The sequence below is a fragment of the Calonectris borealis genome, chromosome 6 (assembly GCF_964195595.1).
Source record: "Calonectris borealis chromosome 6, bCalBor7.hap1.2, whole genome shotgun sequence".
Lineage (NCBI taxonomy): Eukaryota > Metazoa > Chordata > Aves > Procellariiformes > Procellariidae > Calonectris > Calonectris borealis.
In genome coordinates this window covers 36790666-36816515 of record NC_134317.1, presented here as the reverse complement: position 1 = coordinate 36816515, position 25850 = coordinate 36790666, and the positions used below count along the sequence as shown (strand labels likewise).

General features: G+C 37.0%; 1 protein-coding gene across 4 annotated transcripts in view; it reads left to right on the top strand.

The window, feature by feature from the left end:
- The window catches only part of FAM171B (family with sequence similarity 171 member B), a 50974-nt gene extending 26023 nt beyond the window's left edge, over positions 1 to 24951 (top strand). The window contains exons 1-8 of one of the 4 annotated variants that reach the window (XM_075153694.1): positions 8787 to 8869; positions 8942 to 9014; positions 9586 to 9678; positions 9976 to 10134; positions 11959 to 12126; positions 15875 to 15991; positions 16829 to 16952; positions 17228 to 24951. In XM_075153694.1, coding sequence (XP_075009795.1) covers positions 8975 to 9014; positions 9586 to 9678; positions 9976 to 10134; positions 11959 to 12126; positions 15875 to 15991; positions 16829 to 16952; positions 17228 to 18563 — 2037 coding nt within the window. In that variant the 5' untranslated portion in view covers positions 8787 to 8869; positions 8942 to 8974 and the 3' untranslated portion in view covers positions 18564 to 24951. Of the gene's footprint in view, positions 1 to 8635; positions 9015 to 9585; positions 9679 to 9975; positions 10135 to 11958; positions 12127 to 15874; positions 15992 to 16828; positions 16953 to 17227 lie in introns of those variants that run through there. The other 3 variants (XM_075153693.1, XM_075153692.1, XM_075153695.1) reach the window with 3 other exon arrangements.
- Positions 24952 to 25850: the final 899 nt, after the last annotated feature.

Sequence of the window (25850 nt, the reverse complement as noted above, 5' to 3'; positions counted from 1 at the left end):
ACCTGTGTCCCTTTTCCAATTGCTTTGTCAATACCTGCTTCCCTGGCAAGGGATCCCAGCTGTTTGACTTCCTTCCCCTCTAATTCCAGGCTACTAGCCCCATTATCCCAGCATCGGAGCAGCCAGGTAACAATATGCTCACCTGGACAACAGCTGAAATCTTTCCGCATATCTCGCAACTCATTCACGGATAAGGATCGGGTGGTTTCCGTCTCATTTATGAGTTCTTCCTCTTCCTCCTCCCCTCCTCGTGATGGCCCTGGTTTTCCATCATCCTTTTCTAAACGACCTGACTTCCGCTTCAAAGATTTCTTCTTCTGTACAGGGGCGACGGATACCAGCGACGGTTGGTCCTCTGGTTCAGCTGTAGTACCCGTCGCGAGGGTTTGGGTAGCTGCAGTGCCTGTCGCGGGGGTTGGAGTAATTGTAGTGACTGTTGTCGGGGTTTGAGTGGCTGCAGCGCTTGTCGCACTGGTTGGAGTAACTGCAGTGACTGTTGGCGGAGTTTGAGTAGCTGCAGTGCCTGTTGCGGGGGTTGAAGTAACTGTAGTGACTGTTGCCGGGGTCTGAGTAGCCATAGTGGTTGTTGTGGGGGTTGAAGTAGCCACAGTGCCTGTCGCAGGGGTTTGAGTAGCCACAGTGGTTGTCGTGCGGGTTGAAGTAGCCACAGTGCCTGTCGTGGGGGTTTGAGTAGTCACCGTGTCTGTTGCTGGGTTTGATCTCTGGACAGTATTCCTGAATAGTTGTTTAACTCTAAACAAGGCCTGAACCACATTCAGGAGACATAGCAATATGATCATGCTTGTTTGAACATCCCAAGGATATTCAAAATTCTCAGGGAATATTGTGGACGTCTTCATGAAGAGGATAGAAGAAAAAGGAGTTTCTGAAGATATGGAAGGGAAGGTGAACAAGTGGGAGAAAGTGTCCCATCCTGTCTCCCCCCTAAATTCATCCTCTGAGGTGAAGACGTAGGAAGTGTAATTATTAATAGTTTCCAAAATATAGCTCCTGAAGAACAGGAATGATGGCAGTGCTGAGTACAGGCTCGTGACCAATAATTTTATCACAACATAAAGCCAGGTCACACAGTATAGCAAAGCAATGATGACCTTAATCCATTTCCCCGAGATGACCAACCCCACATAAAAACTAATGATCAGCAGTATAGACAGCCAGTAAGGTGCTATATACCACAGCTCCAAAAACAGATCCAACAACTCTGAGAGCAAATAAACCAACATTGTGAACATCGAGTACTAAACTGATATAATGAATGCTTGTAACGAATTTGTTTTAACCCGTTCGAGTCAGATGTGTCGTTATCGCAACCCTTTGAGCCCCACGTTGGGCGTCAAAAAGGACTGTCGTGGTTTAACCTGGCAGGCAGCCAAATACCACGCAGCCGCTCACTCACTCCCCCCCCCCGCCTCAGCGGGACGGGGAGAGAATCGGAAGGGTAAGAGTGAGAAAAACTCATGGGTTGAGATAAAGACAGTTTAATAGAACAGAAAAAGGGAAAATAATAATGATAAAATATACAAAATGAGTGATGCACAATGCAATTGCTCACCACCCGCGCTGACCGATAACCAAGTAGCGATTGCTACTTCCTGGGTCACGCCTACTGTTCATATACTGAGCATGACGTCACATGGTATGGAATACCCCATTAGCCAGCTGGGCTGGCTGTCCCGATTATGTTCCCTCCCATCTTGTGTACCTAGCTCAGTCAGTAAGCATGGGAGCTGTCCTGGGACTAGGAGGGCACTTAGCAACAACTGAAAACATCAGTGTGTTATCAACATTCTCCTCATACTAAATCCAAAACACAGCACTAGGAAGAAATTTAACCCTATCCCAGCCAAAACCAGTACAAATATGAAGCAAGTGCTTGCTGGAGACATCTAGATTTGACTAGATTGGGTTAAACTGTTTCCTGTAAAATGACTGTAACAGCCTTTCTCTGTGTAAAAGGCAGTGCTTGTCCCCCTCAGGATTTGGCCTTAGCTCCTTCATAATTGGGATTTTGTTGATGGCTTCTTTGGAAATTGGTTGACCAGAAATAGAGCAATGGGAATACTGTGGTGTCCTACTTCCCAGTTTTGCTGCTTTGTCCCTGGAAGTCAGTGCCACTGCAGAAATTTTTGCTAAAGCTGCTCTTTTAAATATACATCTTAATGTTCAATTTTGCATTAAAATATTTTAACGGAGTGCTAAGCTACAGAACTGTACTATATAGATTATGTGGTCATATTACCTCCATAGGATTGGCTGTTCATATAGAAATGGAGCAAATGTTGATTAGCTCTGGGCTCCAATTTATTTAATATTTAATTTTTTACAATATCTTTGCATTGCCTAAAAGCAGTTCTCTGTAAGTCTCTATAGTTGAACACTATTGAACAGCACCCCTGACATATGGCAGTAAAATGTCAATATCTTCTTTTTCCAAAGTGCATTTCAAGGAGCAGTCCATAATTGCTTTAGAGTAACCATGCTGCCATTTTGCTTAAAAATCAGCCTAAACAAGGGCAAGTTTTAGCTCTTATTGTAACCCGGGCCTGTCCTTATGCACCTGTGTTCTTTACTGGTCACTTCATGGTTATAATTAGTTACACATCTTGTTTGCTAACAAGATGAAAGTTTCAACTCCCCGGGTGATTCTGGAGAGGGGTGGTACAACTTTTAACCTTGTGCTAAGTGCAAGAATGAAACCATGTCAGCTAGTTCTCAACTTTCAAGTGTTTTCTCTTTTCAGCCAGGTAGAAGGATTATATTTGTTATCCTACGTGTGTGTTGTTCTTACCTAAATCTAATGTTCTCTTTTCTAGAGAAATTGGTTTTTACAGCTGATTAGGTATTTGTTTGCTGAATTTCCTCAGACCTTTTGTGAACTGTGTAAGGTTCTTTGCTTCTCAGTTCAGTTATAATGCATTGAAAATAAAATACGTACATTGTACTTGTAATTAATTAATAAAGACAAAGTTAAAATTGCACAGGGTGAAACATTTGCAATGTGTTTCGTATTTTAGTAGTATTCCTGTGTCATTTTAGGGAGGAGAAATAATTTTCTGCATTTATTTTATGCTGCCATTTTAAATCAGAGGAGCAGCATATAAATAGCATATAAACATCTTTATAAAGAGTGACATAATTAGTTTTTAAATGAGATATTATGTTACCAATTTCCAATATATAGAATTATTTGTGTAGAGTTAGAAATGTCTTTATACATGTATGTGCCGATCTGTACGTAGGATCTATAAATGACTATGTGGAGTAAGACAGCATAAAAGAACACTGATAGCTAGCAAATGAAGACTACGTTAGCATGTAGGGGTTACTAATGAGATTTGCAGGTTATTTGATAGCTACGAGAAGCATAATTGAAAAGTGGTCAGAGAGATTATCCTAATATCTGACAATAAGTGTCAGAATATAGCCATACAATAGTTACTAGAGTTTAGGGGTCACCTGTTATGTGATTTTAATGCACTATGCAAGGCAGAAAAATCTGTACTGTGTCAATGCATTGTACTTTAATAAAGAACAAACGGTAACCGCAGACTGATGGTGCGCTGTGGTGAGGAGAGCTTACTTCAGCATTAAATCATGCCTGTGTCAGTTAGTTGCTGCCACAACTCGCCTTCACGTACATAGATTTTTAATGAGCTTTAAAGGTATAATAGGCTTTTACTTTTTATAGATATGCTTTTGTAGTTTGTCACTGGCATTACGGTAGTTTTAAGGAAATTTTAAGAAGTAGTGATTGGTTTTTGTGGGCAGGAGGATTGCTTTTATATGATCTTTTTTACTAAAGCCAGATGTGTGTTGACTGTGGAGGTTATATATTTCATTGATTTCCCCCCTCCCCCCCCTCCTGCAATGGTGATATCCATTGCAATACTGCATGTATAGTAAAACCTGATATTCTTAGAACATGTGATTTCTTCTTTACAGATCAGTGCACTTTTCATATCCCTAATTATATTAAGCCAAAAAATATGGTATTCTATGAATGTAAAAGATGGAAAAATGATTGTTCAGTCAGCTAAGACCAAGCAAATTGCACAGCACACATTTTATCTGTCTGGTTAGCTGGGAGCTAACCACATTATTACTATGGTAATACAGTGTAGGCAGTTTCCATAAAACATGTGTAAGCATGTGCCTTTTCTGGCATGGGTTTAAACATCTCTAGGCAAGGATGAGAAAAGTCTCTTCTGAAGTAAGGAACTAATGAATAATTTAATTGTAGTTACTGTTCCCTCCAATCCATAATTGCTTAATTGGGTAGTTGCCTGTGTGTTTGAGAAGAGTAACTGCCTCCTTCGAGGTGTAGAGCCTCTTTTGCTATAGGACCTTGGTGTTAAATAGGAAAAGGGACTTACGACTGCGTTGCAGAATGTGTAGGAATACTTCCTGGGCAGTGCCCATCTCACAGCTAATGCTACGTGTAGTTTGGAATGTATTGGTGCCTATAAGGTCTCTGGCCTTGACCATGTTGATTAAATCTCAGATAAATATGGTAACCAGATGACATGCTTATCTGCAGGTAAAGAATTAAGTACAAATTACATAGGGGTGTTATAAAGAGAGATTTTTTTGCACCATTATGTTTCGTACCCAGCTTTCAATTCCAAGCAGCTCTTTGGCTTAATTCTGTGATATGATTTCTGAGTTAGGACAGTGATGCAAAGCCAAATTCTAGGCATTAGAAGAAGAAATGCCTGGTGTCGAAGAAATGCTCAAAGAAATGAGGTGTCATTTTACTGACTGTGCCATTTCTGAAGTAGCTAAATGTGGTAGAAGGCCTTGTTTCCCTTTGTCTAAATAACTGCTGCATTTGTATGAACTTTTATAAGGAAACGTTTAAATGTCGTAGAAGCTGGCATTTCCAGTGGACTTGCCAGGAGACAAATCTCCCTTCCTCTGAGGCAGCACAAATCAAATTAGCTAAGACTGAATTCTTTCTTCTAATTGTAAGAGTTCTGTCAAATCTGTTTAATATTGAGATACAGCTGACCCACTTGTGTTTGGCAAGTGTTAGTGACCAGAAAAAAGCACAAGTTCCATCTATTGTTTAATTTATCAGCTTTGGTTTTGTTACACAGATACCTAGCTGTTCATTTTTGTGTCTGAAATATTTTTCAGTACATTTTATTGTGATGAAAAAAATCCTACCGCATTCTCCATCATATTTGAGACTTAAAAGTGTCCTTAAGGACTTGTGCATTAAGACCTTTATAAAAAGAAAAAAAAAAAAAGCAGGATTTTCTTTGCAAATTAGATGTCATGAGTGTTAATAAGACATTAAAAACTCAATGCCATTAAATATGTCTGATAAATTTGCACATTAAATGCATGTGAGGCATGTGAGGGAGTTGGTTTGAGGAGGGAGTTGGTCAAGGGATATCAAGTTTGGAAAGATACAGATTAGTCATACATGTTGGACTACCACTGCACACACAGGCTGTGCTCTTAGGACCTTATGATTGTTTTGCTTTTAACTGTTGCAGCTGGCCTGCTGAAGGGATGCTCTGGTACACTCCGTTTTATACAAAACAATAGTGAAACATGGCTGTGGGGGAGGAAAATCGTTGTTACCGTTAGATTCTGGGTTTTTTAACTGGGATATTTACCTATTATCTTTTCACTAGCATTTGGATTCAGAAGCATAATACTGTGTGCTCGTGTCTTCTGCACTATTACTGTTGAGAAATGGAAAGATTTTTTTTAAAAAAAAGTCTTTCCAAAATCATTGCACACAAACTTCAAGTGAGTTGTTGGCGGAGTATATTCTGGATGATATTAGAAAATATAAATTATTTGCTCATCTATATTACTTGCAGGGAGGGAACAACTCCCAGCCGATTGGCATACTTTCTCTTGTCAGGAAGACTCTTGTGTTAGCACAAAAGTAAGGCCAAAAGCAATGAGAGCTAGGGATCGACTCTCCTTTATTCTTTGTCTTAATACTAGCGGGTGTGAAGTGACCATTTTTCATGTGAGTAACTGCTACTTACATATGACAGTAATACGTAGGTAATTACTCTTTCAGAACTTGCATTCTGTAAGACACTGTATGTTTTCACATGGGAGACCTTTGTCTCAGTAACGCCCCCAGGATTTCAGTCTGCGTTTACAACCACGCTTCTGCATCTTCTCAACACCATTTCAGGCAGAGTATCAGTTTTGAAAAATGCTGTGGCAATTATTTCTGAACCCATAGGAGAAAGAAGTAATGAAAGTTGAGCGTGGCTAAAAGCAGCCAATGATATTTGTCAATTCACTATGAGAAAGAGTGAAAATAGTGTAGCTTTCTACAATTTTGCAGTCTATTTTTTTTCAACTAAAAGATTCTAAAAAAGTGAGTTTTAATATGGCTGTAACTGAAGGAGATGAGAGGAAGAAGTAATTTTGCACAAAATAACCTTTGAATTTACTAACAGCTGGAAGAGGAATGTAGTGATTCCCCCACCCCTTTGATTTCATTAGGCTTTTTGTTAGCAGGAAATGGAAAAATACACATTAAAAGTGTGAAATGATTGAAAGAAAGTGTCTTTCTGAGTACATTCTACTTTTTCATTTTTTAATTACTTATTTCAGCTGTTAATACTAGGCTGGTTTTCTCCTGACTTGATTCCAGCTGTTAAAATACTAGTTTACACCAAGCATTTCTCGTACTGGTTCCTTCTGGCATGAGCTTGAATTTTGTCCAAATGAATTTCTTATTTTTTAAACACCATTTCACAAGATACTCCTGGCTTCCAAGCGAATACAGGATCAGAATATTGTACAGTCTGTTTTCCCTTTTTAGTAGCCTTTTAAATAGTCATTGGCCAAGGGCAGATGACCTGTCTTCCAGGTTTTGGAAACCACTGGGATCATGCTAGTATATGTGTAACTGGATCAATGCCTGCAAGATCTGTTTAGTAGCCATAATTTGTTTACATGACATAAATTTTTTTTTTAATCATTACATGATTTAAAAACCCTCTAGCAACAGTAATTTAAAAGCAATTTTATTCTTGAAATATCATGCATAAGGAAAAAAGAGATGACATTGTTCTAAGATTATTGTGCATTTTCTGTTTAATTCAGTCAAATAGGTTTGAGTACCACTGGGATCTTTTTTCTTTTTTTGAAAGTATTTATTAATTTGCATAAGGTGATGTAGATTTTTCTGTAACGCTGAAGAGAATCAAACTGGCACAGCTGGTAAGTTTTTGCTGTGTATGCGGTAAATAGTAATAAATTGAGGTCAATGTAGCTTTTGTTGTGTGCAGGTCATTTTTTGCTTGAATATATGGTATGCTCCATGCATACAATAGAGCTAAATAAATACTTATTTCAGAGAGGCCTAATTTGAGTGTCTTCACTACGTACTGGGTTTTTTTGATGGATTGCGCTCGGCTTCTCAAGGCTTTTTTATTTAAATCAAGGTCAATGGTAGTAATCTCTTGGTGCAATGTCAATCTCAATTATAGAGGAGATAACATAATGAAATTGAACTACGATTTTATATAGATAAATTTCAAACAAACTTAGCTTGACATTTGACCTAAATAGAAATGTATATTCATAATTAATATATTTTAAAATATTTGGGTATAAAGTAGTGCAATGGTGTTGAATAGTAGTATGTCTGTTACCAAAATACTGGAAAATTGATGTTATTTGAAATATTTTTAACAATGGTCCATAGATATTTTAATTTATGACAATAACTTAATTTCACACTGGAAATAACATCGAATTCTGTACATTTTCTTGTACCTGCTGTCTATGAAAAGACTCCCTAATAGTTTATTTACAATCAGGGTGGGAGAGAAATTGAATGTAATTCAGAGCATCTTGAGACTGTTGTTCAAGCAGACTTACTATTTTCAACATACTGCTTAGTCACTGTCATTATGATCTCTGCAAGTCACAAGGTATTGTAAAGGAATGTCAGATCCTCTAATTAGCAGTAGGCAAATACTATTTAGAAGTTGCAATATAGGAAGGTGAAAACTAGACCAGAAGTGTAAATCTGGTGGGAGATGATAGATTAAAACAGTCAAAATGTCTGGATGCACTTGGTTACTTTATAATAATTTTACGCTTGTAAAAATAAAAGTTATCCCACAGTCTGCAGACATTAGGTTCTCTGTTTTTAGAAACTCAAGGTGCATCTTTAAATGTGTGACCCAAGCCAACGGATAATAAGACCATATGTTTTATCAGTGTGATATTGCAGAGCACTTGCAAGGCACATTGAATCTTACGTTATCACAGATGCATTGTTCAAGCTTAAATGAAAAGGAGAAGAATTGCTTTGTAATTTTGGTTTTGTTTGGGTTTTTTTTAACTGGTTAGGTATTATATTTGCTGAGTTTGATAAACACTTTTTGGCATCTTTGTGCCCCATCTCAAGGTTTTTTGCTTCCTCCTTCTCTGTGGTATATAATTGTATGATTACCCCTCCCTTTGGCCAGAGCTTACCCTCTGTTGAGAGAGAGAGCCACTGTACATGGCTGTACAGTGCATGAGTAGCTAAGGCATAAACTCTAGGACTTCTTTACAAACCTAAGTTAGGGTCCTTAGTTATGACGTATGATGACCTCCTGTTTTTTCTTTCTGTTAATAGGATCTGTTTTTACGTTAAAAGTTCAAGTAAATGACATCATCAGTCATCGGTACCTACGACAAGCAGTTGTAGAAGTGTTTGTTAACTACACAAAGACAAATTCTACTCTTACTGGAAACAATGGAGCAGTATTAATAAAAGTTCCCTACAAATTAGGATTAAGCTTAACTATCGTATCATACAAGGATGGATACATGTTAACACCTTTGCCTTGGAAGACTGGGAGAATGCCAAGTACGTAAGCGTCTTACAGCCCTATTATTAAACTGTATCTATCGGTAATTAAATTTCTCTCTTCTTCAGCAGTCTGGGTGGTTACTGTCAACTGAAAATGCCTGAATGAAGTCAGTCGAGGGAGGTGGTGCCTGTCAACGCAGATGTAAGGGTGAATGATTTGTTAGACTTGTCAAAATTCTTACTATTGTAAAACAGAAAATAGCCCTTTTTAACTCTAGGTAGGTTATACTGCGATACCGTGAGTGTATTCTGAGACATTGTTTATCTAGACTTAGCAAAGGGCTGGTAATGTGTTTTGACAAAAATCATGTTGTCTTTAGTCATTCCTGGAGTGCCAATGCTTTTGAGTCCTGTATAACAGGTATAACCTGTTATTATAGCTTCCTTTCAGCAGTGTTTCCTCACGAGTTTTCCTGTTTAACTGTTGCATGCTCTTAAAAAAGTTATATGATGTTTTTTAAAAAGAGATGGACTCTTAAGAATTCTAGCCACTTTTTTATCCATAGAAGGCATAAGACAGTAGCAAACATACAACAAAGGTCTTCCTGCCTAACTACTAAAATTCCTGCTCTGGACAGCAGGAATAATTTATTTATCCAGTCTTCATATACTCTCTTTTTGTAACTGCTCTGTTCACTATTTCTTCAGAATCTGAGATCTTACAGGATTTTTTTTCGGTTGCACAGTGTAACAGATATTATCACTTTCCACAGTATACTCATCTGTGACGCTTTCATTATTCCCACAAAGTCAAGCTAATATATGGCTGTTTGAAGATACTGTCTTAATTACTGGAAAACTGTCTGGTAAGTTCAGTGTATGCAGACCATAATCTCTAAACACTTTGTGATAACCATCTGTACACATACGAAAAAAACCTAAGCATGTTCATATTCTGATATAATAGCTATCTACTCAAAGCCAGATTTTCAGTTAATTGTGTAGCTGTATGTGTGGCTGTGACAAGTGCTAGTCTAGAAATACACAAACAATGGAGAAAATGGGTGAAAACAGGTTGTTAAGCTAACTGGATTTCTGAGCAGTAACAAAAACGCTGTTTGTGCGTTTTACCATTGCTAAGACAAAATACTACTCTTTTACAGATGCCAAATCTCAACCAAGTGTTCAGTTTCCAAAATTTTTAATAAAGCTTCCAACAAATCACCATATTACAAATGTTACAGCCTATCTGACGGTGCCAGAGCAATTTTTGAAAGTGGACAGCTTTCTCTATACAACAGGAATTCTTTTAAATAAATCAGGTATGTAAATATGTTTAAGAATTTTTTTAAAAGAAGAATCTTCAAATTATAATGCATATGAATGCACAGAGTTTCAGAAGAACATACACTTAAATTAGAAGCGCCTGAACCTGCTTCCATTGCATTGAATCACAAAGCGTTGTTCTATAGGAGTAAGCTATAAACACATCAGGTAAGTAATTGATGTCACTCTTTATCTTGTTCCATGTAGTATGAGTACATAACATATCTTACTACACTGAAATACTCCTTCAGAGTCTTCTTTATATATGTGTGTGTGTGTGTATGTATACATGTATATGTTCAGGATTTCATGAGACTGGAACTGGTTTGGTAAAGACCTTAAAAATATGGTTATAGCCAAAGTATAAACTAGGTGAACCTAAGGAAATCAGTGTGGGGTTTCTGCATTTTCACTAGAATGGTTGGCTCTAGGAGCTTTACACCTAGCATAAAGATTGTATGGAAGCTCTAGTTTGGCCCACAGACAGTTAATTTGTGTAAGCCTGTTTGAAACCAAGTAGTCACACTATAATAATGTTTTCTGTGCATCTGTTTCACTGGAGAAGCAGTAAGTGGTTTCATGAGTCATTATAACTCTTCATACGCAGTTGGATCTTTCAGTATTTGTCATTCTATCAGATTTTTTTTGTTTGCATAAATACAGTCATCTCTGGTAGATTGTACTGTGTGCATTTCCATCTTCCTTTTGTTCTTTTCTTTCTATTCCCAGTGGACCTGACACCATAAGGCTCTTAAATTCATTGCAGCGCATGAGGGAGGCCACTACCTGGCTTATTTGAATTTGTCAGAATCTCTTTTTTAATTTTCATTGAATTAAAATCATCATATATATTGATATCTTGACTTACATATTTTAAAACCTTCCTTATCTATATTTTACCTCTTCAAATGTAAAGCATAAGAGAATAAGCAGTGTTTTTCCCCTTTGAGATTTCCCTTCAATCTGTCTGGCATGTGTTTTAAATTATTCATATACTCCTAAAGGAATAGGCTTCCTTTTAGGGCAGGTGGAAGCTAATTGATATCTGATGCACCAGGAGTTTTCTCACAACCGGCTTCTAACAGCTTGCATAGATATAACATTATTCTGGTACTTACTAATTCTGTTTCAGCTTCTTTCACCATCCTGTCATATTCTGCATTCTGAGGTATTTGCAAATTACTGTAAGGAAAACAAAGGAAACAAACTTTCAGGCTGCACTGTAAAGCTTTGTATATGCAATGTTTCTTTTGAGTGGTTTGACAAGCCTCATGATTAACTACTCAGTTAATTATAACTGCCAAATTGGAAAGTTAATCCTTAGAGGAAAGTTTAAGAGGACTGTTGAACTAAGGAGAAGTGCGGCAGTCATGTATTTGCATATGTCTTCAGTTTGATTCAATGTTACATATATTGCAATTATACAAAAAATCTTACATTATCTTTATTTCACATAGGTTAGCTATTTTGTAACCCAGTTATCTGAGGGGAAAAACGCTTCTTCCCCCACTCCCAAGCCAAATTTTGCCTGATCATTGGTTCTATAGTCAGCATTGAACCTATATGTCAAAAGTCTGTTTCTCTTTTACAGATTTTATATAGAAATGACTGGTTTTTATTTTAATCACAAGATTTTAAAAGTCGAGAAGAGAAGAAATGTTGATTTTTATTTGACCAAGTTGGTGGAAGCTGACTGTGTAGCTGGATGTGAATGAGGGCTTGCTTTTAGTTATAATGAGGATAGATTCTTAATTCTAAATTTTTTTTTTTTAAATACACTATGAATGGAGAATTACAGATAAGATATTTCTCACATTCAGGTTTCAAAAGCATGGAATTAGCTCCTCTTGCCGCAATATGTGTAAACGTTCTTTTGACTGGGAAAGAACTGAAAGTAAATGGTCCCATTCAGATTACACTTCCTCTTCCCACAAGTACTGTAAAATCAGGAGATGCTATACCTGCATGGACATTCGATATGAAAACTGGTAAGTGGGCTAAGTTATTTGTTATTCTACCTTTTAGCACATGTATATAGTTTTGGGCATATGACACTGTATGTCATAGAACAGTGATGGCACTAATATATGAGGTGGTGGTAAATAGTCACAAATTTTATTAGGGGTTCTGTATTGTATTTTGATTGCCTAGCTTGAATTGTGCAAAGAAATTTCTCTGCTTTCATAGTTCAAAAAGCTTTGGTAAAATTCATTGAACAAATTTTTAATGTAATGGATTTTTATTTTCGTGGGAGACTAAGGATTCAGGGAACATACTTTTTAGGTGACGTTAAATTCTAAGCCTGGTAATTTTGTGAATGCCTTCTTAAAAGAAAACAAATCAGAATTGAAGATTTGGATACTTTGTTTCCTAGAGTATAGCTTTAAAGATCCTTTGATGCTAAAACTGGAATAGATATTACTTCAGTTAACAAAAGCAATTCAGAAAGTGAAATGAAGGGGAAATAAGAGTTTTCAAAGGGAAAAACATAGTTCTTACAGTATGCATGGGAAGAGGAGGCTGGGGATTAGACATTCTAAACCTTTTGTCATCCCTTCGTGTCCAGTTTTAGTCAAGACTGAGTAATGAGCTACATGCACTTATCCCATTTAGATGTCCTGTATTAGGTGTGTGTGCATTGGTGTACTGATTGTCTTACATTTTACCTTATACTTTCCATCACATTTTGTCTTGAAATATGCAAGTGAGTGAAGAGGTAGGTGTTGTATTCCTTATTAAGGCAAAAAGCTGTTATTCAACTGTTGGAAGTACAGGAGAGGACACCAACTCTAACAAAGGGTTGTTTACATTTTCAAGAAAGAAACTGATCATCTTAATGAAGAACAACCAGAGAACATTAATTTGAATTAATAACATGCTAATAAAAAATTGGCTAGGTTGTCTCTTGGAAAAAGAGTGAATAAAATAAGTTTTGGTGTAGAAGATTAAGTCTGTCTATACACGTAGAAGACTTCAGAGGGGTAAGTAGTGATAAGAGAGAGCATTCTTCATCAAAGAAAGGGTTTCAGTCTGACATGGTAAAATAGCACAAGGGGTTTTAATTTCTTGCTGCCATAGCCACTTTTGCCAGCTTCTCTGCTCATCTGTACCTATGCTGAGTTGTTTTAACTCACTAAACAGAAAACTAGGTCAACGACGTTATTAAAACAAAAAGTTGACAGAGCTAGGAGCAGCTTGGCACAGGGTCAGGTTTAGAGTATAAACCAGTGTAAGGTGTGTATGTGGGTGTTGAGGAGCCTGTTCAACATGCCTACTTAGGTGTGTTGGCCTTGGGGTTTGAGCAAGAGCAGGAGCGTGGCATGCTGACCCAAGAAAAACAAAACAGTTGTTTTTTTCCTCTGAGGTGGGGTGTACTCTGACAGAGGTCCCGTAAAGGTAAATTGTTTGTAATGGGTGCTCACTGAGGTGTAGTGTCCACATGGAGCTTTCACTGCTGGTTGCTGAGGAGAGGACTGTGGACAAGGAGAGAGACTTTTTGGGCATGACTCTAACTTCCACTTTTTTCTTCCACTTCCTCTTGTCTACGGTGAAAATTTGCAACTGTATTCACTGTTCTGGATGTTTATTCTTAAATATATTTCTTTTATTTTTACCTTTGATCTGACATGTGCAAAACAACTTTTTTCTAAGGTAACTGAGCAAGGCATTCCTTAGTCAAGGTTCTGGTGACTGAGGACAGCTGAACAACTCAGCTCTCCAACAAGCATTCCAGAGCATCCATAAGTAGCAGTAGGGCCCCATCTGGAGAGCTACCACTGCACTGAATAATGAGGCTCTGGCATCCAAGATGTTGCATGCAAGATGTCCACAGCAAGATGCTGACACACACTTTTAAACTCTGAAGTCCTTGGGTAATATGTCATAATGGTAATCAGAGCTTCCATGTCAGTATTGATAGTGATAAGGGAACAGGTCTGTGTTTGATGTTGTGTAGACTGATCCATATGCACCAGAAAAAAGACAGAAACTGCTTTCATATGTCTGCTCATGCAGTGTTCCTGGGGGTGACTCAAAGTGTAATAGTACTGAGACTGTTCCTGGAAAATGAGCTTCTGTAATTATATTCCAGTTGCTGTAAATGCAGAATTTGTTGATGTATATTGAATGTGGCTTCCTTCTTAGTAAACATTTTGCCCCATTAGTACGAAAAGTACTTTGTGGATTTTAATAGAATTACAAAAAAAAAAGAAAGAAAGCTTGCATTGCAACATTAAATTGAGAACGATATACTTCTGTTTGAATGGCAGTAAATCATAGAGGATATGTGCTTGCTCACATTTTAATGTTTTTCTTAATATGTACTATTTTCTATGGAGTATATTGGGGGGAGATAAAATTTTCTGAAGAGGACAGCAAAGATTATATAGCTTCTTATAGATTTGTTCAGTCAAGATAGAACTTCTGGAGACCTAGAATTTTTTTTGCCTTTTATATGTGGTGTTTTGTGTTGTTTTTTATCTGCTTATAAGTAGCCCATCCTCTATATTTGTAAAACAATAGTTTTGCAGTATAGTGACATCTTGCCTTAGGGTTGACAGGACAGAGAATTTGAGGATCTGCTGTTGTTTCCTGCATATGAGAGTTAGGGATGGAAGACTCTTCTGGCTGGTCTTGCTCCTGAGTCTGGACAAGAGGTTTTCCAGGTAACTGAGAAACCACCTCTTTCAGGGCTCTAGGTGGCTGCTGCTGCTATTCCCCTCTGCCAGCCATCTCAAGCACCAGGAGAAAGCTGCAAGTTTTACTGCCGAATGATATTTTGTGTGTGTGTGTGTGTCTGTGCGTGCACGCGTATGTGGCATGTGTCAGTTCTCCTCTTTACCTCCTGTCTGGTAGATACTTCCTTTTGCTTTGCTGAAAGAAGATTCCTGGAGGAAAATTGAAATTATAGGGCTTATACGAATTACACTTTTTGCATGCTTTGGTTATTGTTGTTTTAAAAAAGCTGGTGGTTCTCTCTCCTTCTCAGTATTTGCAGTTTGAAAATGTAAGGTTGTTTATATGAGGTTGTTTTCTGTCCTTAGAATTTAACATATGGCCCACAATAAATGTGTTCAAGTGTGTTAAGTATAATTCTGACTCTTCTACTGCATGCTTTATTAATTGTAGAAACTGGCATACCATAATAGCTGTCCTTCGCATTGCCAAACAGATGGCGTGGAATCTGTGTCCTAACAATAGACCTTCCTTGGGCTAACTGAACTGTTACTGCCTTGGGACAGGGAGGAGGAGAGAAACATTCAAGACAAACATTGTTTATCCTGTTGTAGTTTACTAGATTAAAATGCTTTCCCACTAAGTGCTGCTAGGTAATATTAAACTTGTATTCATACCTTAAATTACCTGCTCCTTGATTTTTTTTAGTCTTGACCTTCATACATGCTTAAGCTCATATAATAGGATTTTTCAAATGATTTGTGTGCATATCTATGAAAGACGTTTGTTAATAGAAAATTAATTATATTAAATTAATTCTATAAGTAATGTTGATGCTTTGTTTCAAAGTAAATGTCTACACAGGGATATTTGCAATGAAATTATCAAGTGAGAAAGTTTGCGTGTTTAGCTAAATCTGTGTAATAAATAGTGTATAGGTCAAAAGTGTCAGTTTTTCTTGTGACCTTGTGTGTTTTTGGTAATAGCTTCATTGCTAGTGTTTTGAGGTATAGAAGAATGCTGCATGGCATGTGCAATATTTTGTCCTTTTTTTTTTTTCAGGTGCTTGGGTAAGCCGTGGGCTGGGAACGGTAAGGGAAGCAGACGGTCAATTAGTATGGACATACACTGCTCAGCACTTAGGCTACTGGATAGCAGCTCCACTGCCTGGAACAAGAGGTATTGCAACAACTGGCAAAGAAACTACTGAGTAACCTAAGTAGCAATGTATCATAAGTCTGTCAGTTTGATTGCTTTATTTAGCAACAGAAAGGGAAAAACAACATGCAATTTCAACAGTTGGATAACTTTTGTTTGAATCCTGATAGTGTGCCTTTGTGCATGTAACCATTTCATAGAACTTCAAATGCTATAGGGGAAAAGTCCAGGCTGTATTTGAACTTACATGTTTATACTATCACCATCTTTTGGAAGAAGCCTGCAAAGGAACTGTGACTATGGAGATGTAAAAATCAGCGGGACTGTATACCTTACTGTTGAGGATTATATATGACAGGAGGAAATACAACAAGAAAATTAGTCTTGGGTAAAACGGTCCCAGTGGATTCTGTTTTATGTAGACTTATTGCATGTTTTGCAAATTCATATGAAGGGATTCTTATGGAAGAAATATGATGTCAAAACTTAAAAACAGATAGCATTTTCTGACAGAAGCACTAAATAGAAAATGTAGACCGTGTTTCTATGTCAGTTTGGACAACTAATACAAATGTAATTTGACTGGAATTGAATAGATGTCATGGTAAGGCTTTAGTACTTGAGATGGAACCTTTGAAGTTCCATTATATTGTAACCACTGTTTGTATATTTTCTAGTTTGCTAAAATAGCAAGGTGAAAAGGGAAGGATGAACGTAGTGCCATAGGAACACAAAATCACTGGAAAAGTACAGTTTAATTTATTAGTTTAATTTATTTATTAGTTACAGCTCTGCATATCAAGCGGAATTACTTGTTTTTGAGAACTAATTCTTGTCTGGTTTTGTTCGACAATCTAGAATCAATTATTAGTGCGGTTTCCAAGGACATAACAGCCTATCACACAGTGTTCCTTACGGCCATACTGGGAGGTACTGTTGTCATTATCATTGGATTTTTTGCTGTTCTTCTTTGTTACTGCAGGTAAGCAAAAAGAGAGGCTCTAATAAGCCCAGCATTAATTGAATTTAAGGTTGATAAAATAATCTTTTGAAGTTGAGACTTGTTTCCTTAGCTAAACTATAATGTGTAGCCTAATATTTTTTTAAAAATTACAGTTATTACAGAACTTTATTTTAAGTTTGTGACAGCACATTACACTATAACTTCTTAACCAAAATCTAATCTTCAGCTATGTTAGTCAACAGTCTAGTATTTCCTATTATGCTCTACAGTTACCTTGCATCTCTTTTGCATAGGGATAAATGTGGTCGGGCACAAAAGAAGGAAAAAAATACAACTAAGCTGGAGCTCATAAAAAAAGACCAGACAACATCAACAACTCACATAAATCACATCAGCGTTGTCAAAGGGTCTTTAAAGTTGGAGGATAAGTCACCGTTATATACACCGAAGATTTCTTCATACAGTCCTCAAAGAAGGATGTCCATAGACACAGAAGATGGAAAATCACGAGACAATTTTAAAATTTACACAGAGGATGCTTCGTATCAGTCATCCTGTCACACTGATCAGTCAAGAAATTCAGCCCATGCATTGGAGCCTAGTGCTGGAGTTAGGCACTTACAGCAGCCAAAGCATACTAACAGTACTATTTCCCAGGCTCCTAGGGACATTCAAGACCAAAACACATATCTTTCACTGAAAGAGGAGATGTATGGGCTTTCCCATATCCCAGAACATCTAATGCATATTTACAATCAACCTATTGCTATTCTTCAAACCTCTGACCTTTTCTACTCCCCAGAACAATTGCATCCTGCTAAATCAGCAACTTTGCCAAGAAAAGGGCAGTTAGTATATAGCCCCATGATGGAACCCATGAATCGCGACAGTTACGTGCAAACGTTACCGAAAATGCCAGTGCACTCTCATCCACAGCCTTCTGTCTGCAGAGATGAAAACGATACCTTAGATAGTGAAGAGGGCTTACCTTCTCAAACGTCAAACTGGGGCCGGTACACTAATAGCTTACTGGAATCTGTCTCTGTTCCTGGGACATTGAATGAAGCAGTTGTAATGACTCCGTTTTCATCTGAACTTCAAGGTATTTCAGAACAAACACTATTGGAACTCTCTAAAGGAAAACCATCTCCGCACCCTCGAGCATGGTTTGTGTCCCTGGATGGAAAGCCGATTGCTCAAGTGAGGCATTCTTTCATAGATCTGAAAAAGGGCAGAAAAACAGAGAGTAATGATACCAGTCTGGACTCTGGTGTGGACATGAATGAGCATCATCCTAGTAGGAAACTGGAAAGAGAGAAAACTTTCATAAAAAATATGCCGCATTCCAAGATCCTTTACTTGGAAGATCTGGATCTGAGTAGCAGTGAAAGTGGGACCACTGTTTGCACTCCAGAGGATCAGGCTGTGAGGCACATTCTGGATGGAGGGAATGGGCCAGTCATACAACAGCATGATGGAGAAGGTCTAAGAAGAAAAACTGTGTCAGTAAGTCATGAATCTGGTATCCCTTCTGCTAAAAAAAGGGACAGACCGTCTATTACGAAAAGAGATAGCAAAACCAATATCTGGAAGAAAAGAGAGGAGAGGCCGCTTATTCCTATAAATTAAAACACAATGTAATTTGTGTTGTTTCTCTCCCTGATGGTTATTGACCTCTTGGCTGCTTCTGTAATTCTGCAGTGTTGGGTTTACAAGGGAAATGTTGTTTTCTAGTATCAAGAAAAGCTACATTTTTTTTTTAGTACACAGATTGAGTTACTAAACTTCAACTGGGCAATTGATATTCAATGTGAATTGAAAACAGGGAAATGCTACTATTAAAGTTTTCCAGTTCCTAATTTTGCTGGCAGTATAGGGAAGGCCCACATTTTAATTAGCCTGTCATTCTTGGATGCACCTCTGGGAATGCACAGTGAGAAATGTAGGCACGTTTTAATTTTTTCGTACTTGTTGCTAATGCGTTGGTAGACTAGTTAAAGCCATTCCTCAGCCTTGCTCCTAATCAATGTGACCATCTGTACAGTATTTTATATGTGAACTTTTCTAGGGATCTGTTACTACTTCTTTGTATAATGTAAAATGTTTCATCAGTTGGTCCCACGACACCAGCAGATGAGCTCTGTTGGATTTATCAGCGGAGCTCTATAGCATTACTACCCTCCCTGCGTGCCCATCCATGTGCAAAAGGTTGCCATTTCATATAGCAGTGGTAGAAGGGGGAAGTGTACAAGCTCTGTGGCCGCTGCAGTTCACGGTCCTGGCTGTCTTAAGATGTTGCCCATCTGCTTTGTTATGAACTGTGGATGTTGAAGATTGGCATCTGCTATGAAGCGTCCACATCCAGCAGGAAAGGAGTGGTTCCGGTAGCATTCGAAGCTGCTGCTACTACTGATCCCAGTGTCTTGTTTTGGCTTCGTTGTCAGTTAAAATTTTCTCTTCTGCATGCTGTTGGGCCAGTTGAGCTCTACAACATAGTCTTGAATCCCTGCAGATTTATAAGTAAGAGTTTGGCCCATAATGAAAAAGTACTTAAGTTTAGACAAATTATGCCTTTGAAATAGTTTGCTTTAGCAGGAAAGTTTGGCACTGTTGCTTTTTTATTTTATGTTTAAAAAAATGGAAGGTCATTGGAGGTTTATGTGCCTACATTTTGCCAGCCTGAGCTGCGTTTGTCTAGGTTGTGCATTGCAGATGGGTTAAACAGGCTTTAAAAGTTGGGTTTTTTTTTACGAGTGTGAGAGCAGATTGCAAAATTTGGTCTATAATGCAATATAAATACTTCTTATGACTCATCTTAGAGTTAAATTTACCAAAAGTCAAGAATGCATGAAATGTAATGAAGATATGTATAGAGGAAGGAAAAGGCCATCAGAATATTCTTTATTTTTGAAGTTCATCTTGTCAAAGTGATCATTTCAACTTTGGCTAACAGAAAAGTAGATGCATCCCTTAATGTGCTTCATATAGTATATAGACTGTCTTTCTGTGACTTTGAAGCTGTTTCCCTGATGAAATAAGTTCCAGCATTTTGGCTTTGGCAGTTTGGTTATAAATCATCCTAAAAAAGCTTTATAAATATTTCCCTTAGAGCTTGGTTAAGGTTCTGTAGCAAGACCCAAACATACAATGCCTATATCTGAATTGTGGGGTGAGGGGCCCTCGGTTGTCTGCCCTGAAGTACACTCAAGAGTTGGGAAATACCCTATGCAGCTGGGCTTCTGGGAGTATTTACTCAGGAAACATTACTGTGAAATATGTCTGTTATGTTGGGATTGTCAGTTGTCTGGTCCTGTTTCTAGGAGAATATGCAAGGTAACCAGAATGGTGCTAGTAATACATCAGTCAAACTCCTTCTGGTGTGCAGTTGCTTCATGAACAAAATATGATGTTCCTATTGAGTTCACAAGTATGAAAGTGCAAAATAAGTTCGAGATAGGTGTGTAAATAAGGCTATAATTATAATTGGCCAAAAGAATCTGGTTTAACTATATGATTCATCTACTTTAGAGGTGAAGATGGCTTGTCATATTAGCATGCCTTTGGTACTCTTTTTAGGTTACTGTAATGCAATTTTCCTATACTGAATACATTTTCACAATACTTTTTTTTCTATACGCAGTTCCACTGGATTTTGTGTGTGACTAACTCCCTAGCCTCAAATACTGATATTTTCAACCTTTGTTTTGTTATATACATTAGTAGGAATCAATTAATATATTTTGAGTCTAGATGCACATTTCTTCTGAAAGCTGCATTGACTTTTGAGGTTTCATATTGCCCTACTCTTAGAGTTGCATCAGTTCTGATGGCTCCCTTTTCAAAAAGAGAATATTCTATATTCTGAACATAACAGAAAATCCCTGACAAGGTAATGGTTTTGAGGTGTTAATATTAAATTGATATGTCTCTACTTGAAATTTTGTTCACCTACAGTAATTTAAATATATTGCAGATTTTTCAACACATTTTTTTATTGTATATACCAAAAAGACCTAATTCCTCCAACTTACTTGTATCGTTAAAAAATACAGACTACTGTAAATGGCTTTATTCATGTGAGTTCGAAGGGATGAAGTTTTGCACTCCAGTGTTCGTGTTCTGTGTCCGAGTAGGTACCTGGTCACCAAAGAAAAAGGATTAGAAATGTTGAAAAGATCAGTTATAACTTTGGGACTTAAAGTAACGGTGCCAAAAGACATACTGATGTAGTGCAGATTCTCATCTGCTCTGCTAGGCGATCAAGAGCAAAGAGCGGAGTTTGGTTCTGTACCATCATCTAAAGGAGCTTTTGGCTGTCTGGATTAGTCACAGTTTTACCCTGCACATATGGTAGTGCAAAATGGCCCCTTTAAAGGCTATGCATCAATGATACGCTTCAGCTTTTAGCCAACAAAGCAAGTCAGAGTGGAACAGATCTTCTTGCAAGAGTTTCTTGCTGCTAGGCTTCTCAGTAGTAGGAAGAAAGATAGAATAAAGTTTTCTGAAAAATAGTCATGTCATCATATATAGGATTGGTATCTCTAGTAGATAGTAGCTCCTCCCTCGCCAAATCAGGGTGTGGGCATTTCTTTTAGTGGAATATTTAAATTCTTTTCTGGAAAGTGCGTGCTGCAGTTCTGGTAATACCATTTCCAAGGCTGTCTTTAGCTGTTGCTTCTATCCATACCAAGTCAAGCAACAGCTATCTTTGCTTGCTTTGTAGATCCCATACGCCAACTTTTCTGTGTGTAACTTGCTAGCATTTATCGCATAGTGTCTTATGCTGCTGGTAACACTTGAAAAGGCTTTTCTAAAGTTGACTTTTATATTAGAAATAAATACATAACTTGTTTTCTGTGTCAGAATGTGATAAAACTATTCTGTAGAGAGAAATTATTGCTGCAGTTGTATCTGCAAAGATAAATGCTACATGAAAACAGGTGATGCCCCTAAGCACACAATGACAGCGAATTCTTCCTTGGCCATATCATGAGCATTACATCTTGGATTTTAAAAACTCTCTATAACTCTAAAATTATTAGAATTATACTTCATATTTATACTCAGTATTTACAGAATATATTATCTGAGTCTTCATGTTCCAGCTGTATGTTGGAATTTATGCACTGGAAACCTGTATTTTACCTAGTAGCAACTGGATTTCTTTTTGGTTTTAGATCATTAAAAAAAGGAGTTTGACTACACTGAGTTCTAAAAATTTTAATTCCAGAGCTAACCATACATGATGTGTAACGTGGAAAAGACAAAATGTTGTTATGAAATTTGTCTCTGTGGTCAAACTAATGCTTTTTTATATTTCTATATATGATTTCAACATACAAATTTATAGGAATCACTGAATTTATTTTTTAAGATTTTTTTTTCTGTTGACTCACTATTGCAGCACTAACAGAGTACTAAAATGGTAGTGCTAAAACTAGGTCTATACAAAAAATAGCAAGGATTCGTGGCACATTGCTCTTGGAAAGGCCAGGGAAACATTCAGAGATTCTGACTTCTTTGAATCTGGAGTTTGATTACCTTAGGAGTAAGAAGGGGGCCATGCCTGAAGCACCTTAAAATAAGCCCTCTCTAAGGAGAGGGGAATGAGTGGGAAAACTGGAAAGGATATAGCTTCTTTCTGATGCTTGTTCCCAGACTGATACGTATTTGAGCTTCGGTGGAATTGATTCTTTTTGAAGAACACAATTGTTTGCAGTTCTTCACAAGACGCTTCTTGAGCTGTCAGCTTTTGCAAAAAAAAAACCACATGCACATAGAGTTTTAACTGAAAGGTGTTAGGTAGATACAGAACACTGTATCTGACCAAATCTTGTCATATATTTAAGGTGAAAGGTGGCTAATAAACTTCAGGACTGCTTCCCCGCCATGGTTGCAATACATGATGTTGAGATTCTTCTTGCAGAAGGATATACCAGTTCCAGGTCTTACCTGTTTTTGATAAGGTGGTTAATGGAGTTAGCCAAGGCTTTTTTCTGCAGATTAATTCATGTGGCTTAGGTCAGTACTTTGATGTATCATAAATTAAGGGAAGTGATCAGACTAAATAATATGCAGCTGTATGCACATTAATCTGGATGTGTTACCTAGAATAAGATAATTGAGAGTAACTTTCAAATTGTTACCAAATGCCACGTATTATAGAAATTAAAAAAAAAAAGGGGATCACTTAAAATTCCATTTGATAAACAGGAAAAATCTTTATAGTACTGTCAGAAAATGAAAGAACTCTGGTATCTTACAAACCTGAAAGCAAAACTGATTTGATGATTAGGGACATTATTTGCCAATACAGAGCTAGAGATCATGCACAAAAAATAATCCAAGATGTAGAAATGTTTAGTTGTCTGCTTTGTTTTTATGCAGTAATTTGTACCAAAGAGGATTAAATGAATGGGCACCAGTCTAAACTCTTCTCATTAGTTAAAAAGTGAAACAGGTTAACAACATTACTGATCTAACACTGTGCAAATTAAAAGGCAGTACACCACATCCATTGTCTAGTACTGCGTATTAGGAAAATCTGAAAATAAATCAGCCTGCTGAAGTGCCTTTCTCTTTCATCAGACTTATTTTATCAGTGGGACACCTGACTATCTGAAAAGCACGTTATGGGTTTTTTTCTGTTAGCCAAAAAAACCTCATTTCATACTTACAATTCTGTAGCTTTTGTAATATTTTAAAAGGCAGATCTAGTGTTTTTTATGTTGGAATACTGACTCCTGCATGTTGGTGATGATGGTAATTGTTGTAAACCCTGTTTTTTTGTATTTTATGTTTGAAAAGAATTTTTAAAAATAGATCTTTAGCAATCTGAACAGTAGTATCTTTTAAAAATGTACATATGGGATCTGATTCAACTTCATAAGTCAAGAGTAAGCATCTTGAAGTCACTGGATTTACAGGTATGAAACTGACTGGGATTTTAACTTCAAAAATGAAATTAATATATGTTTATATATAAAAACTATTATAATGATAAAAATCCTTTTTTCAGCTGCTAACCTTCCTTGCCAGTAGAAGCAGAAAGTGTATAGAGGTAGGTACTTAATTCTTATTTCCTAGAACCAATTTTTATCTCAATTTGGAGCCTGACCTGCATTGTTTATATAACCCAATAGATAACCCAAGCTTCTACTTTTTAAATTTTTTTTTTAATTCAGTGGAATTATGCAAAACACAGTGCTATGCCTACAGAGTTAAAAATAAGCATTCTTTTATAGTAGTTTGCACTAATTTGTGCCACACTTCTGACAGTAGGCAGCTACATTTGTGTTGAAGAATTTATCTGAAAGATGGTTTAAATGACTTTAATCTGAGGTTAATTTTCTTTTAAAAGCAGTATTCAGTGTGTTCTGATTACAAAAAAAAAAAAGGCTTCAGATTTTTTTTTTTAAGACCGGCAGGGGAAAACTGTGTCATTATTTTTAGTATTAGCAGTCTCAGCTTGAAAATTATCTTACCAAATGAATTTTTTTCAGTCAGTTTAAGGCTTATTGAACATTCCTATATTCTCCCTGCGCAAAATGTACTGGTACTTTATTCCCCAGTTAACTGATTCAATTCTGTTGAAGCACTTGTTGCACTTCAGTCCATGTTACAACAGTAATATTTTTACAACATCTTGTTATTGTGTAGAAAGGCACTTTTTAGTGCTCATTAGAGCATGGAGTTCATAAAAGCCTGACTCTGAGACGCTGAAACATAGGTGAACTGATGGTACTGACTGTGCTCACCACCTTGCGTGTTGGAGCCTTATATTCAAGAAACACTTCATTACCTTGGTAATTGTTTTCAAAAACACTAGTATGGATATTGTTCATGTAAAACATTCTTGATATTCAGCATTCTGGTTTTAAGTATTTCTACCTTTTTATATTTTGTCAGAAGTGTCTTTTCATCTCTGTATTTACTACAGTATCAGTGTATCTGTTGCTGAAAATGTAACTAAGATTTGTAAAATGTTATAGCTTATGCAATATAATAAAAGTTCTAAAAAGTCATCAGTGACTTAACTTTTATTTGAATGTCGTTGTCTTTGAAGTCATATGTTGTTTAGGAACATACTTCTCTCACTTAACACTTTTTCTTAAATATCACTAAAAATGTGTATTTCTGTCATCACCATAATTCCAATGACAAAAGAATCTTATCGTCCTTAAGTTTACCAATTCTAATTCAGTCACATTCTCTGTTCCATTTCTACTGAAGACAGACATCTATATCCACACTAAATCTGATTCCTGTTTCTTGGTTGGTGCAGGTAAGGTTATTCCTTGTGTAAATTGATTTTGTTGCAATTGGAAAGGGGTACCCAGAGAAAGAACAAAACCTGAAATAATATTCTTATGTCTAATCTCTCTTTCTCCATTCTTTTATTTAGGGACTTTCTGTGGCTTTGAGAACAAATAAAAGATTATTATTTCTCTATGTCTGCACAGTGCATAAGACAGAGGCATCAATTCCAGCCACGAATAAGCTCAAAGTTCTTAAATCCAGGTAGAATAACAAGACAATATTGTGATATAGAAGAGCTTAAGCAAAACTTCAGGGTATAATGTCCTATTCTTAATTGTACCTAACACTAGTATTTCTCAAGCCTTTTTCGTTTCTAAGCTTCACAAAAATCACATTTCAGTATTTTCACCATTGTTCAGAAACCCTGCAGGACTGCGCAGGCACATTGCAAAGGTTTACCTACCATGGGGGGCACTTGCATGTGTTGTATGATCACTCCTTTAATGCTCTGAGAAGCTACAGTCTTCTAATAAACTACTGGTTTTCTTCTTACTCTCACAGAATAACTTTTTTATTTTCAACCTTCCTGAGCAGTAATTTTTTTTTTTAACCATTGCAAATCCATTAGATACTTTAAAATAGATAGAGTGAACCTTC